The 14,418-nt window shown below is 46.1% G+C and overlaps 1 protein-coding gene across 1 annotated transcript in view; it reads right to left on the reverse strand.

The window, feature by feature from the left end:
• LOC135215954 (cyclin-dependent kinase 9-like) overlaps window positions 1-14,418 on the reverse strand; it is a 67,662-nt gene that overhangs the window by 43,756 nt on the left and 9,488 nt on the right. The window contains exon 3 of the mRNA XM_064250909.1: window positions 11,237-11,352. Within this exon, the coding sequence (XP_064106979.1) occupies window positions 11,237-11,352 (116 nt within the window). The remainder of the gene's footprint in view (window positions 1-11,236; window positions 11,353-14,418) is intronic.

Genomic DNA, 14,418 nt, shown 5'->3' on the forward strand with positions numbered 1-14,418 from the left:
GCCACAAGAATCATGGCTTGTTGAGACTCCACCACGACGTGAAGGATACAAAATTTACCAAATGAGACATCCTCCCCCTTAAAGAGACTGTCGCAGAGTGCAAGAGGAGCTCTGGACAGAACCTGTTTGTGAATCTCTGGAAAATGAGGGGGGAGATGGCTTAGATAAAGATCCCTCCTCTTCTTGCTGGCAGAGGTAGTGCAGCTTGCAGACATTAGCTTGATGAGCTAACCCCATCAATACCAAGGTAATGAGGTTATCAAATAAAATGGGATCTGAAGGAGTGTAACCGTCCCATTTTAAGAAACCCATGAGGCCTGAAAGCATCCACATAGTGTGAGACAGGGCTTCAGACTGATTCCGGAAGGTGTTTTCAAGCAAAGCTGCTTCTCTTAAGGAAATGCCAACCTGTCTGTTAGATGCAGGGACCTTGGGTAAGAGAGCCTCCACCGATTTGCTTAGAGGTGCTCTGAAACCAGAAGAAGGGTTACCCATGACGCTGTATAAGGGCTTTTGACTGGGAAGAATGGTCGAATCCTGCTTACCCGCTCCAACTACCTCAGGGCTTCCTCAAAGTGACGAAACCATGGCAACTTACAAGTCAAATGAGAAGCCAAGGGTTTGGTAGAAAAAAGTTAGTCAAACATTGCCTGGTTTGGTTTAAAAGGTTCCTCTTCAACTTTCAACTGGGGAAACAAATGATGAATGAGGTGAATCATTCTCCTATACTTGCTGTCCCCCACAAGAGGGAAGCCTGCTACAGAAAGAGGATTGTCGTCCACTACAGAAAGCTCTTTCTCTACCTCTTCCGTACATAGAGGCACGGAAGAAGCAGAAGCAAGACAGACTTCCGGATTATTAAAATCAAGAGACAGAGAAACCAACCTTCCCTGACCTACACCTGTGAACTGAACCCTGGGAGTTACCGAACCCTCACTTGAGTAAAGAATTGCGCAAAACTGGCATCCCCATCAAGAGGTGCTGCAACAACCGGACGCACCAATGATTCCTGCGGAAGAAAGGCACCACTAGAACTGTGCAGACCTTGTGCCCCATGACACTTGGTCCAACAACTTGGCCTGATCCAAACCAATACCACCAAAAGGAGATTTTCCCTGAGCCTGCGAAGAAATCGCATCCACTGAACCTACATCTACTGCTGAAGATACTGCAACATCTGGATGCAACTGTCCCTGATGAAAAACCACCAGACCTCACAAAATCCTGGAAGGGTGGAAGCCAGAAGCAACAGAAGACACCGCCGCCGAAGAAGCCCACAAATCTGAACAACTCGACACTTCCCGCCACCGAACCTCTATCCAGAGGGAATGCTTTTACCTTAGGAAGGTCAGAAGGAGTAGAAAAGAAAGGAAGTCACACTCGGCACCATCCTTGGCCCTGTGATTGTGAAGTGGGACATGGTACCCAAGACACCCTACCTGAACAACACTGAAACCAGTGGAAGATGAAGGAATACCGCAAGGAGTACCTTTCGTTGCAAGGGAAGACATAATTACCTCTCCCGAACGGGAAAAACCTGCTGAACGTGACAAAGCCACAACCGATGAAAAGGTCCCCCATAGGGGAAGAAGCGAAGGTGAAGATTGAAAAGCCACTGAAGGTGGAACTGACGAATGACCCTGAAAACCTGCACAAGGCACTTACTGAGGAAAAGGCTTCTCTGGACTGAAAAGAAACCCCGCGAAACCAGGGGAAGCGTAACTGAAGATCCCGAAGATATGGCTAGAGCAGAAGTCATCCTTTTTAGGGAAAGAAAATAAATTGACTCCTTACCCCCCTGATCATCTAAATACATATCACTAGTAAACTCTGGGAAATTCTTAAGGACATGGTCATGAATATTACAAAAACCTAAAAGAAAACACTGTCTAACTAAGGACCTGTAACCCTGTGAAAGGCCTAAAAGGTCTCCATTGTATTTGGCCAAATAAAATTGAGAACTGTCCGAGGAACCCTCAAAAAGATTCTGAAGTACTTTCAGAAGGGAAGGAAACCTTCGAAGAAGAGGAGGCATCCACAGTACCTCCTGCTGAAGGGACTGAATCCAAAGTCCCTGAAAAAGGAAGGGTCGATTTAACTTTCGTCACACTACTGGCCAGAAACAAAAAATTTGCTGGATCCAATGGGGATCCTAACCTACCAGGACTACACACTGGATCTGAAGGTAAGTGCCCTTCAAACTGCACCTCCTCTACCTGATCCCTAACATCCATAACTGTCTGCGTCATCTCTACTTCTGCCTTAACGCTATGATTTACGTTCTTAGTGCAATACGGGAATTCTGCTGCAGACACTGCCTGCTCCGTGCTGGGGGGGCCGGTAGCTCTTACCCTTTTGGTTTTTGGATCTCCATGACCCCGGGCACCTGTCAGGGCTGGTTCTGAACAGGCAGGGGAGCTGAAATAGAACGATTAGTACTCTGTTCTCAATTACTATCCTACCTATCATTATGTAACTTAAGACACCAAACTAGCGAACAAATTAAGACATACTCTATGTCAGCCTATCCTCCAGTTTCTTAAAAAGAATAGACTCTAAATCACTGGGTTCTTCCTTTTATGCTTAACCCCTGACACCACCCTACACTTATTCTTTACCGCAAGTGCCTTCCTATATTTGACATATGCTTGCATTTGGTCCGTAGACCAATCTACACTCATCACACCTACGGCCTAAGTTACTTAGAATTTTTCTATAAGAGATGCATAACAAATGTCTATCGTATATGAGTGTACTCATCCTCCTTTCACAAGTGGTACAAGAATGATGGGTTGCTGCAACTTCGCGCTTGATGGTCTGGAGGCATCTTGGTCAGGGGAAGATCCTTCGAAGCCGAGTGTGTTTTGTGGCCCAAGTCCATAATCCTTCAATGGCAATCCAATTCGAAAAATGATATTGTTATAATACAATAAAGTTTCATACATACTTACCTGGCAGATATATACATAGCTAAGACTCCGTCGTCCCCGACAGAAATTCAAATTTCGCGCCACTCGCTACAGGTAGGTCAGGTGATCTACCGGCCTGCCCTGGGCGGCAGGACTAGGAACCATTCCCGTTTTCTACTCATATATTTTCTCTTCCACCTGTCTCCTTGCGGGGAGGCTGGGTGGGCCCTAATCGTATATATCTGCCAGGTAAGTATGTATGAAACTTTATTGTATTATAACAATATCATTTTCATACAATCAACTTACCTGTCAGATATATACATAGCTGATTGGCACCCTTCGGTGGAGGGTAAGAGACAGCTACTACTGGAATAGACAGGTAAACAACATCTGTTGTAGGTATAAAATAAAACCTTGGGTTCCTACCTGATAGGTGGTAGACTTCGTGTTTTGTCCCGTAGTCTGCATCACCTCAAGAAACTTTAGCGAGATATGTGATCTATGGCCAAGAATTCTTGTGGGTCTGCCGAAGGGGTCTTATCCACTTACTCGGCAGAGCCTGAAAGGACTTTGTCAATGGGTGCTGATCCACTTATATGACAATACCCTTACTAAGGAGCACACCAATCCCGACCACCTGATCCTAACCACCATGTTAGTATTAAAAATTGCTCCGAGTTATCCCCAACTCTTCGCAACAACCGTAACTCAAACCAAATTGCACACGCACACAATAATTTCAAAAAAAAAATTTTCATCTATTAAAAGATATCACAAGAGTTCCTTACTGAACGGAAGTGACTGGCCGCTTGTGCGGTAACTGCACTTGTTCAGCAGAAAGTCTAGAACATATCTATTAGACTTAAGTAGTAAAAAAAATTAAGGATTGTTGTCAGCTCCTGTACCCAGGATTGTGCCCGCAGACACAAAAGGACCTAAGGAAAAACATTTTTCATAGGTCACACGCACGTCCTTCAAATAGTGAAAGAACAACCAACAGAATTACATACTCCAATAAATGTCCCTTCCAAGATATTCTTCAGTGACATATTTCTCTGAAAAGAGAGAGACGTCGCCACTGCTCTCACTTCATGAGCTCTTACTCTCAGGAGTTTTAAAGAATCATCCGTGCAAGCCTTATGAGCGTCCGTAATTAAGTTCCTGACAAAAAAGGCTAAAGCATTCTTAGACATAGGTCTTGATGGATCCTTCACTGAGCACCAAAGACCTTGTCTAGAACCTCCCAACTGTTCCTTTTTCTGTAAGTAAAACTTTAACGCCCTTACTGGGCAAAGAGACCTCTCCGGTTCCCTGCCGACGAGACCCGATAATCCTTTTACCTCGAAGTTTCTCGGCCAGGGATTCGAAGGATTTTCATTTTTCGCCAAGAATAATTCCTTGAAGGAACAGATGGCTGAATCTATATTGAACCCGACTTTGTCACTAAGGGCGTGCAGTTCACTAACTCTTTTCGCCGTCGCCAGTGACAAAAGAAATAAACATTTTCTCGTTATATCACGAAACGAGGCCAAATGTAGGGGTTCAAATCTCTCTGAAGCCAAGAACTTCAGCACTACGTCTAGATTCCAGTTAGGGGGAGAAGTAATCTTAGACTTCTTGGTCTCAAAAGACCTAATCAGATCATGCAGATCTTTATCGTTTCCCACATCTAGGCCTCTATTCCTAAAGACGGCCGATAGCATACTCCTATAGCCCTTTATCGTGGCTACGGAGAGCTGCGATTCTTCTCTCAGAAATAACAGAAAATCAGCTATTTCTGTTACAGAGGTACTGGAGGAGGACAACTTCTTCGACTTACACCACCTTCTAAAAACTTCCCACTTGGATTGGTAAACCCGGATAGTGGAAGTTCTCCAGCCAGGGCTCTAGCGATCGAACTTGCTGCTTTGCTAGAAAAGCCTCTCGCTCTGACAAGTCTTTCGATAGTCGAAAGGCAGTCAGAGCGAGAGCGGGGAGGTTTTGATGAAACCTCTCGAAGTGTGGTTGTCTGAGAAGATCCTTCCTTTGTGGAAGGGATCTGGGGAAGTCTACTATCCACTCCAGTACCTCTGGGAACCACTCTTGAGCTGGCCAAAAGGGGGCTATCAGGGTCATTCTTGTCCCCTTTGAAGTCACAAACTTCCTGAGCACTTGCCCCAGAATCTTGAATGGGGGAAATGCGTAAACGTCTACCTGAGACCAATCTAGCAGGAAGGCGTCTACTGCTAGAGCTCTGGGATCTTCCACTACTGAACAGAAGACTTCCAGTCTCTTCGAGAGGAACGTGGCAAAGAGGTCGACATGAGGAGTCCCCCAAAGAGACCAGAGCTTGCGGCAAACGTCTGAGTGGAGGGTCCATTCGGTATGAAGGACCTGGTTCCTCCTGCTCAGCCTGTCCGCTCTTACGTTCCTTACTCCCTGAACGAACCTCGTCAGTAGAGAGATGTTCCTTTGCGATGTCCACAACAGCAGGTCTCTTGCGAGTTCGTAAAGGGCATACGCGTGAGTACCTCCTTGCTTCTGAATGTGCCAGAGCGGTTGTATTGTCCGCATTCACTTGTACTATTTTGTTGCACACTAACGGTTCGAAGCTTCTTAGAGCTAGGTGTACAGCCAACAGTTCTTTGCAGTTTATGTGCCAGGACACTTGAAGAGCATTCCAAGTGCCTGACACTTCTCTCTTTCCCAAAGTTGCTCCCCAACCTTTTTCCGACGCGTCGGAAAACAATACAAGGTTTGGGCTCTGTATTTCCAGGGAAGTACCCTTGTTTTCCCTCAGTGGGAGTAACCACCATTCTAGATGGCGTTTTATCAGATCTGGAATGGGAAAACTGTCCGAGAGGAGTCCTGTCTTCATGTTCCACGAACTTCTGAGGAAGAACTGAAGAGGACGGAGATGAAGTCTTCCTAGATGAAAGAACTGTTCGAGAGAGGAAAGGGTCCCTAACAGGCTCAACCATTCCTCGCCGAAGTACGTTCCTTCCTTAGGAAGAGAGAGACTTTTTCTAAACCTCTCGCTAGTCTCTCTTGAGAAGGAAATACTCGAAAACCCCGAGAATCCATCCGAATCCCCAGATAGACCAAGTTCTGGCTGGGGATCAGTTGGGACTTCTCGAGGTTCACGAGTAATCCTAATGTCTTTATCAGGTTTAGTGTCACAGTCAGGTCCTCCAAACACTGTTTCTCTGACTTTGCTCTGATAAGCCAGTCGTCTAGGTATAGAGATATACTGATTCCTTTCAGATGAAGCCATCTCGCCACACTTTTTCAAAAGGTTCGTGAAAACCTGAGGCGCCGTAGACAGGCCGAAACACAAGGCTCTGAATTGGAAGATCCTTCCCCCCGTCATGAAACGGAGGTACTTCTTCGACGAAGGATGGATCGGGACGTGAAAATAGGCGTCCTGGAGATCCAGAGACACCATCCAATCCCCTTGGCGAAGAGCCGCAAGGACTGAAGCAGAGGTTTCCATGGAGAACTTCTGTTTCTGAACAAACTTGTTCAGAGCGCTGACATCCAGAACTGGTCTCCAGCCCCCCGAGGCTTTCGCAACCAAGAAAAGACGATTGTAAAACCCTGGGGAGCTTTGATCCAGCACTAGTTCTATAGCTCTCTTGTCCCACATCTGATCCACCATTTGTTGAAGAGTATCTTTCAACACAGGGTCCTTGTAATTGGCGGACAATTCCCTCGGAGTTGACGTCAGGGGAGGATTGTCCAGGAAAGGAATGAGATATCCCTTCTGAAGCACCGACATCGACCAAGCGTCTGTGTCGATGAGAGTCCAGACTTCCGCAAAATCCCCGGAGCCTGGCACCTACTGGTGTTTGGAGGAGCGCCACTTCACTTTCCCCTTTTAAAGGGGCGGAACGAGGCTCGACCTCTCTTCTCGGTCGTTTTCCTTTTAGCGGTGACTCTAGTGGGAGGGCCTCCTCGAAAGGGCCGAACAGGAGTAGACACCCCTTTCTTTTCTCCCACCATCACTGGTCTCTTCTTCCTGGAAGATTGCAGGAGAAGATCCTGTGTCGCTTTCTCCGTCAGAGATCGGGAAATATCCCTCACCAACTGTGAAGGGAACAGAAAATCAGACCTAGGGGCGAATAACAAAGCTGCTCTTTGCGAATGTGATACTGCTTTCGTCAAGAAAGCGCTAAAAACAGATCTCTTCTTCAAGAGACCTGCTCCAAATAAGGAAGAAACTTCCCCTGAGCCGTCCTGCACCGCCTTGTCAATACATGACAAAATTGCCAGGAGTACGTCCGGTTCTAGCCCTTCAGGGGCATGAGCCTTCTTGGACATCACCCCAAGGGACCAATCTAGGAAGTTAAAGACTTCTAGAATGTGAAAAAGTCCCTTGAGGAGATGATCCAACTCTGAAAGACCCCAAGTAATCTTAGCAGTGTGAAGGCTATGTCTCCTGGATGCATCTACCAGACTGGAAAAGTCAGCTTCAGCTGAAGCTGGGAGTGTGAGACCCATATTCTCCCCAGTCTGGTACCAAATCCCTCTCTTGCCCGTAAGTCTAGCGGGAGGCATGCAAAACACTGTCCTTACTAGCTCTTTCTTAGTTAGCATCCAGCTATCCAGCGATTGCAGAGCTCTCTTCATAGAAATCGTCGGTCTCATCTTCAAGAAAGCCGACGATTTCGGCGTCTTAGAGCATGAAAAAAGTGAACGAGGCGAAGGAGGAAGAGGCAGGGATCAATGCATCTCCGATTATTCCTGGAGTAGGAGAGCTGTCAAAACTTTGTAGTTAGACAGTCCTTCTTTGCCGTGAGACTCGTCCTCTGAGTCCTCTTCCAAAATCGGATCAGAAGGAGAGGCCACTTCCCGTTCCGGGTCTTCCTGTTCAAAAACTCTCTCTACGGGAGACAAACTCCTAATAGGAGAGGGGCTAAGAGAGTGTAAAGAGCTCCTATGCTTGGCTGGCTCTTCGTACTTGGCTGGCTCTTCGCGCTTGGCTGGCGCCTCGCGCCTGGCTGGCGTCTCGCGCCTGGCTGACTCCTCGCGCTTGGCTGGCGCCTCGCGCCTGGCAGGATCCTCGCGCCTGGCTGGCGTCTCGCGCCTGACTGACTCCTCGCGCTTGGCTGGCGCCTCGCGCCTGACTGGTGTCTCGCGCCTCTCAAAGCTCTCGCGCCTGACTGACGCCTCGCGCCTGGTTGGAGTCTCGCGCCTTTCTGGTGCCACATCCTTGTATGTCAGATGCTTGTCTGGCGCCTCGCGCTTGGCTGAATCCTCACGCCTGGTTGTTACCTCGCGCTCGGCTGAAGTTGCTGGTCTGGCAGACGTATCCCATCTGGGAGTAACCTCGCGCCTGTAAAGCGTTTCTCGCTTGTCCGACGCTCTAATCCTAGAAGACGCTTCTCGTCTGTAGGACGCCTCGCGCATGACTGGCGCGACGCGCTTGTCTGGCGAATCAAAATCGTCCAAAGAATCTCTATCCGAGTAAGTCTCAACAGACTCAACGTCCCACAGGAGCCTCACTCCTGGCGGGAGAAGGAAGACGAGTCTTCTTGACCGGCAGTCTCACGTCTTTCTTACGAGGAGGATCCTTTGAAAGGACTCCTACCAAGGCGGAATAGCTGTTCCTGCACCGCCAAAATGATCCTCTTGGAAGCCTCTCCTGCGTCTTCTTGAACGGGAGAGGGAGACCTCGAAGGAGTTTTCCCCACATCATGGGACGTCAAAACCCTCTTCGCCTTCTTGATGGAAGGAGGCGCTTCTTCCGAAAAGCGTTCTGGGCTTGAATCCAACACAGGATCTCTCCAGTGCCTTTTCAGGGGCCTGGATAAGTCCGAATCCTTCCACCCTCGTTTAGGAGAGGGAGAAGCGGACGAAGAGAAGCACTCTCTGAGGACGCTTTTCCGATAGCGGTCCTGAGCAGTCTGTCTATATACAGCACCTGCTGAAGGGACGCCTGACCGGGGGGAATTCTCCACAACCTCCGTACGGCTTTCGACTTTCCTTCTCCTCTGGGCTTGGGAGCTTGGAAGAGGTCTAGGCCTGGGAGCGTCGCAGAGACGGTCAGACGCCCCCTCCACAACACTGGGGACACTCACTTCACTATAATCACTTTCACAGTCCTTACCTTTCATGGTAGCCATTTTGGATCTCATCCTGTGAAGAGTAGCCTTCAGTTCAGCAATTTCCGAGGCCGAATCTGAATGTAAAGCCAGTGAGGGCCCTGATACAGAATCATAATTAAGAGAAGAGTTAGAATTATCCAAAGGCTCAATAGGCCTTGTACTACTACCCGCAATCTTAGATGCAGCCCTTCTGACTCTATCCCTTTCTAACTTCTTCAAGTAAGAAGTTAGAGTCTTCCATTCCTCAACATTCAACCTCTCACACTCATGACAGGTGTTAGAAATAGAACAATCAAAACCCCTACATTTGCGACATACAGTGTGAGGATCAACCGAAGCTTTTCGTATCCTCACCTTGCAGCCTACATTCACACACATTCTCACACAAACACTTGAATCAGACATTCTTGAAGAAAAATCAAAAGCAAGTCCAAATCCAGTCCACAGTAGCGAATGCCAAAACAACGATCCAGGTACGTCACCAAAAGTCCACAAAAAGATGATCAATTGTCTAGAAAAGCGAATTCCAGTCAAGAGGTGGCAGCAACGATGTTGATACCACCGGCGACAGAAAATATATGAGTAGAAAACGGGAATGGTTCCTAGTCCTGCCGCCCAGGGCAGGCCGGTAGATCACCTGACCTACCTGTAGCGAGTGGCGCGAAATTTGAATTTCTGTCGGGGACGACGGAGTCTTAGCTATGTATATATCTGACAGGTAAGTTGATTGTATGAAATCCAAAAGCAAGCAAACGGCATGAACAAAAAATCTATCTCTAGAACACTGTTGGGCTGAAACCAAACAAAAAAGTTCGCACGCTGCAAGAAACATCTTGTTAGGTGCCCGAACAGAAAGTGATTGACATATTTAGTCTCTGGTGGCTGGGCGCCAGCAACAGCGTTGCACAGTAAACAGGGTTTACCTGCAGCATTGGTAATGCTGGCAATTAAAAATTTTACCTAAGTGTGGGTAATTTTGTGGGGTGTTGTTCGGGCTGGTCAGGTGACCAGGGCTAATTCAGATATTCAGGTGGTGTATTGCGATATCAGGTTTGTAAGCTTTGTCCTGGTAATTGCTGGAATGGAAGTCATTTCGATATGGTAGTCAACTGACATAGGTGAAATGGTTTGATAATAAAGGTGTGACCCACCTCTGCTGAAAGTCAACCAGTTCACACTGCACTCAATTATGGCATAAGTATGCAAGCTGCAGAGATTCTGCAGTCAAACATAAAATTTTACAAGAAAAGCATGTTGATCTGGCTGATTGTCTTCTATCATTGATCAGAATCCCATGACTGATATGACTACCAATCAGTCTTGGTTGACCTATCAAAGAGATTTCAAGGTTAAAGATATTTCACAGGAGAAAAGGCATTTCCTACTGACCTTCAGGACGCCTTTGTCTCAGTCACGCAATCGAAGGGGTAGAGAATGTACACCTAGAATAGGACATCAATCTCCAAATAAGAAATCAGATGATCTGCTCAAGAAACAACTCCAAAAGATCAGCCAAGTCAAACCGCAAGACAGATGTGAGACTTGACAAAGTAGATCACTTCCCACAGACACAAAATATCCTCCCTTGCAATGCTAGTGACTTTGATGTAAGGGCACAAAAATATAAAGTTATCAAATGTAATGTTAATTTGTGTCTAAATGAAAGGAACAGATGTCTCCTTCAACTGCAAAACCAAAAAGGGATCTGAAAACTCCCATTTTATGTTTGCTTGCATTATAAAAGTGGGTTGCTTTTGTTATTAGATAGATTGTGTTTTTCATTTTAAGCTGTCACAAAAAAATAAAATGTTGTATTTACGCTTGTTCTGCCAAGCTAATTTTGACTCCTAGTAAGAAAATGAATGCTAGTACATTCAGTGTAACAAATATGAAATACATCTATTAATGCATTGATCGACTAATTTCCCTTCCTTGGCAACCAACATGATGAAAACATTACATGATTTATTTATAAAAATTGAATTGAACTGTGAGATAAATGATATATAACTATTGTCTGGTCCATTTTGGTCTAAAAACTAAAACAATAATTTTTTGAGCAAAGAAAGTTTGTGGGGGCAATGAAGGGTTAAAGGATCAGGATGCCTTTACCTGAATGACTTGGGGTTATCACCATTAGGAACAAAAACACAACCACAGATAATCAAAATTTACACCTTCTTCATTATTTCATGCATCTCCTGAAGCTTAAGATAATCATTAACCAAAGTAGCATACCTATTAGGCTGACCATTCCTTTGTGAAAATGCTCTTGCGAGGCCAAAATCGGCCAACTTCAATGTTCCAGTCTTTGTGATCAAAACATTAGCAGCCTTCATATCTCGATGAAGTATCTGAAATGAAATCCAAGGAAACTACATCATCTTATACCATTACATTAGTATTTCCGACCTTTTTATAATACCTGCATTCCCTTTTACACACAATATTTTTAAAATCCATTACTTTTCAATAATGGAAAACAAAGGAATATCTTCCATTTCAAAACCATAAACATGACATCCAAAATAAAAGAATATCAAATTATGTACTTGCTGCTGTTAGCACCAGTGCCTTACATGCAGTAGTAAGTATGTAGTTGTTAATTATAAGATATAGTGATGAATTCTTAGACATGCCATAAGGATGGTAGCCTGATTCAATGTAGTATAGACTTGCATTTAACCTAATGAACTTTGGCTTCTAGGCCTGTTTAATTAGTGAAAAGCTAACTCAAATATAATGTACACTATCAATGGTATCTACCAAAAGCGAGACAGGCACAACAAGCCTAACCTAGTGTAACCTACTTAAAATAAAGCTCAGACTATACACGAATATCATGAAATAATGTATTTGGGCAAAATTTTAATGATTGCATGATACACGACATTGGGTGATACACTAGTACATATACAAGCAAAATACGGTTCTGTAGTATGCTTTATAGTTTTGAGTTTCACAATATGTATTTGTTGGAAATAAATTGTGCTTTTGTATTTGAGGAGCAAGCTTCAGTTCTGAAATCTGAAAAAATCCAAAACCTGAAACAACATGTGGCACGCCATCGTGGCCACTTATGAACTAATGGCAGCCAATTCAAAAAGATCCCAGATCAAAATAATTCCGATACCACAGAATGCTGGATTTAAGAGGTTGGATGTAATGCTTACAAGTATAAAACGTTGGAAAACGAACTTGGGGGCGGGAGGAATCAGAGGCCTTGGAAATATCTTCCAGGATGTGTGCAGGAAGAGGGTGGGAAGGCCAGGTGGGATGGGAGGGAGTGGTTATCAATGCTGTGCATGTGAGAGGCCAGGGAATGTGGTTTTGAGATAGGAGAGGAAGAATAAGTAGCCATTTGACTTCTTAGAGCTTTCGCGATTGTTAAAAATAGTTTTTTTTCACATTTCACTAAAGGACACAAACTTGAAATAAAAAATAATCATGCACAACATGAGAGAGAGAGAGAGAGAGAGAGTGAAACCACTACCACAGGTCCTTTTCCATTTAGCCTCTTCCTACGTCAAAAAACCTCAAAAAGAGAGGAGCCGACCTAAGGCTCACTACCTGCTACCATGTAGCTAGCGCCTCTGCCGCCATTCCTTTGATAGCACTGCTACGCTGCACACGCATTTTATTTTGCTGTGTTCTGTTTCTCGCTTTTTTGGAACTTTATTTCACCATGGATCGTTAATCTGCTTCTGCATCCAAGTAAGTACTGCTATCATAGTTGACACTATTTAGGGGCTGCCCTTGGCATGTTTAAACTGAATTATTTAGGTTTTTATGAGACATCGACCCACGCGGAGCTGGCCCCGAGCCATAGCAGCATGCTCCTTTGTGTCTCCTCGTTTCGTGTCTCACGTGGTCTCCCATACCGAGTGAGCCCGAATTCTTATAGCAGTATTGTTATGTTATTATTTATTATTTTATTTTTGGTGATGCATTCTTGACGATTTTGTCTCTACACGGGGGTTTTTACCGAGCACGTGTTCACGTTTAGTAGCCTTTCGGAACCCTACCGATCCAGTTTTCATGCATGCATGTTCCTTTTGGTTAGTTACCTTGTTAGGCTCTATGAGAATTATGCTAGCCCTTCTTTTAGTCCTAGCCTACCCTGGCCGCCTGTCTTGCGTTTTATTCGTCACGACACTAGGCCAGCTGCTCGGAGTTTCCAGGTCTTGACCACCCTTCCCGGTTGGTCCTGCCTAGTCCCTCCAGGACGTTCATCTTTCTCTTCAACTCATTTTATTTCCTTCCCCCCTGTGTATACTGTACATTTCATTTTATTTTATTTTGTCTCATTTCTTTGAGTCGGCTTCGGTTGGTCTATAGCCTTCCGTTCACCTGGCCTTCTTCACCTCGTGGGTGTCCACATCCAACCGTGAGGAGTCCAGGCGATCACGTAGTAGCCACCAAGCTGCCGTATCCCTCCCTCCCTCCCCCACCATCTCCCACCCAGGTGGGGTGATATCTCGCTCACGTTGTCGCTGACAGCCGATCCGAGTTCCCCCTCGGGATGGAGGGAGGCCCCCACGGGGGACCACGGTGGTGCGGTGACGCTACCCAGCCGTTCTCATTCCAGAGTAGAGGAAGAGCTCGGCTCTACCAGCCTCGGCCAGCCACCAAGCTCGATGAGCTCGGCTCCCCTCGGCTCTCTGGGCCATACCCTTGGCCTCAGTCACTCCCTCCCACCCGCTCTGGCGGAAACAGGATTCCGGCATAGCCGGACTCCTTGAGGGTGATGACTATTTGGAGGCTTCGGCCTCCGGCGGGCTTACATTATTTCATTTATCACCTTATATTCTTGTGTGTATTTGTCTTAGTTTTGCTTGAAGCCAACATGCTTCTCCGGGAGCTACCCTCCCTTTTAGTTAAGTGTTATGGTGGAGTTACCAAGCTCCGCCGCCTCACCTGATCTCTCCCATCTCGACACCCGGTACCTGCTTGGACTACTCCTTCTCCGGTGTATGGCAATAGTAGCTACCCCACTTCAGTAGTTTTCTGTTCTCTGTGTAACCGGAAACACGGTTAAGTACTTGATACTAACTCTACCGGATTCTCCAGCATGGTGCATGGCAAGAGAAGGCTGAGACGGGGATAATTCTACGACACTGGAACACTCTGGTGTTATGGCATATCAACCACGGACATTGTCCGAATGGCTAACAATGGTACTCATGTATCATTCCATTTACAGGCCACCCATTGTATGGAGACCGGCTGCAACGCCGTCCTCCAGGATCCCTGTGGGCACGATGTCTGCTGGACCCACGCCACCTGCGCAGTCCAACTAGAAGGCTCCGTAGTGTGGCATCACGAGAACTGTATCACCTTCTACGATCTCGTGGGAATGACTCTCCGGTATGCACATAGAGATACAGGGTGGACCACTGTAATATATATGTCAAACATAT

The sequence above is a fragment of the Macrobrachium nipponense genome, chromosome 5 (assembly GCF_015104395.2).
Source record: "Macrobrachium nipponense isolate FS-2020 chromosome 5, ASM1510439v2, whole genome shotgun sequence".
NCBI lineage: Eukaryota > Metazoa > Arthropoda > Malacostraca > Decapoda > Palaemonidae > Macrobrachium > Macrobrachium nipponense.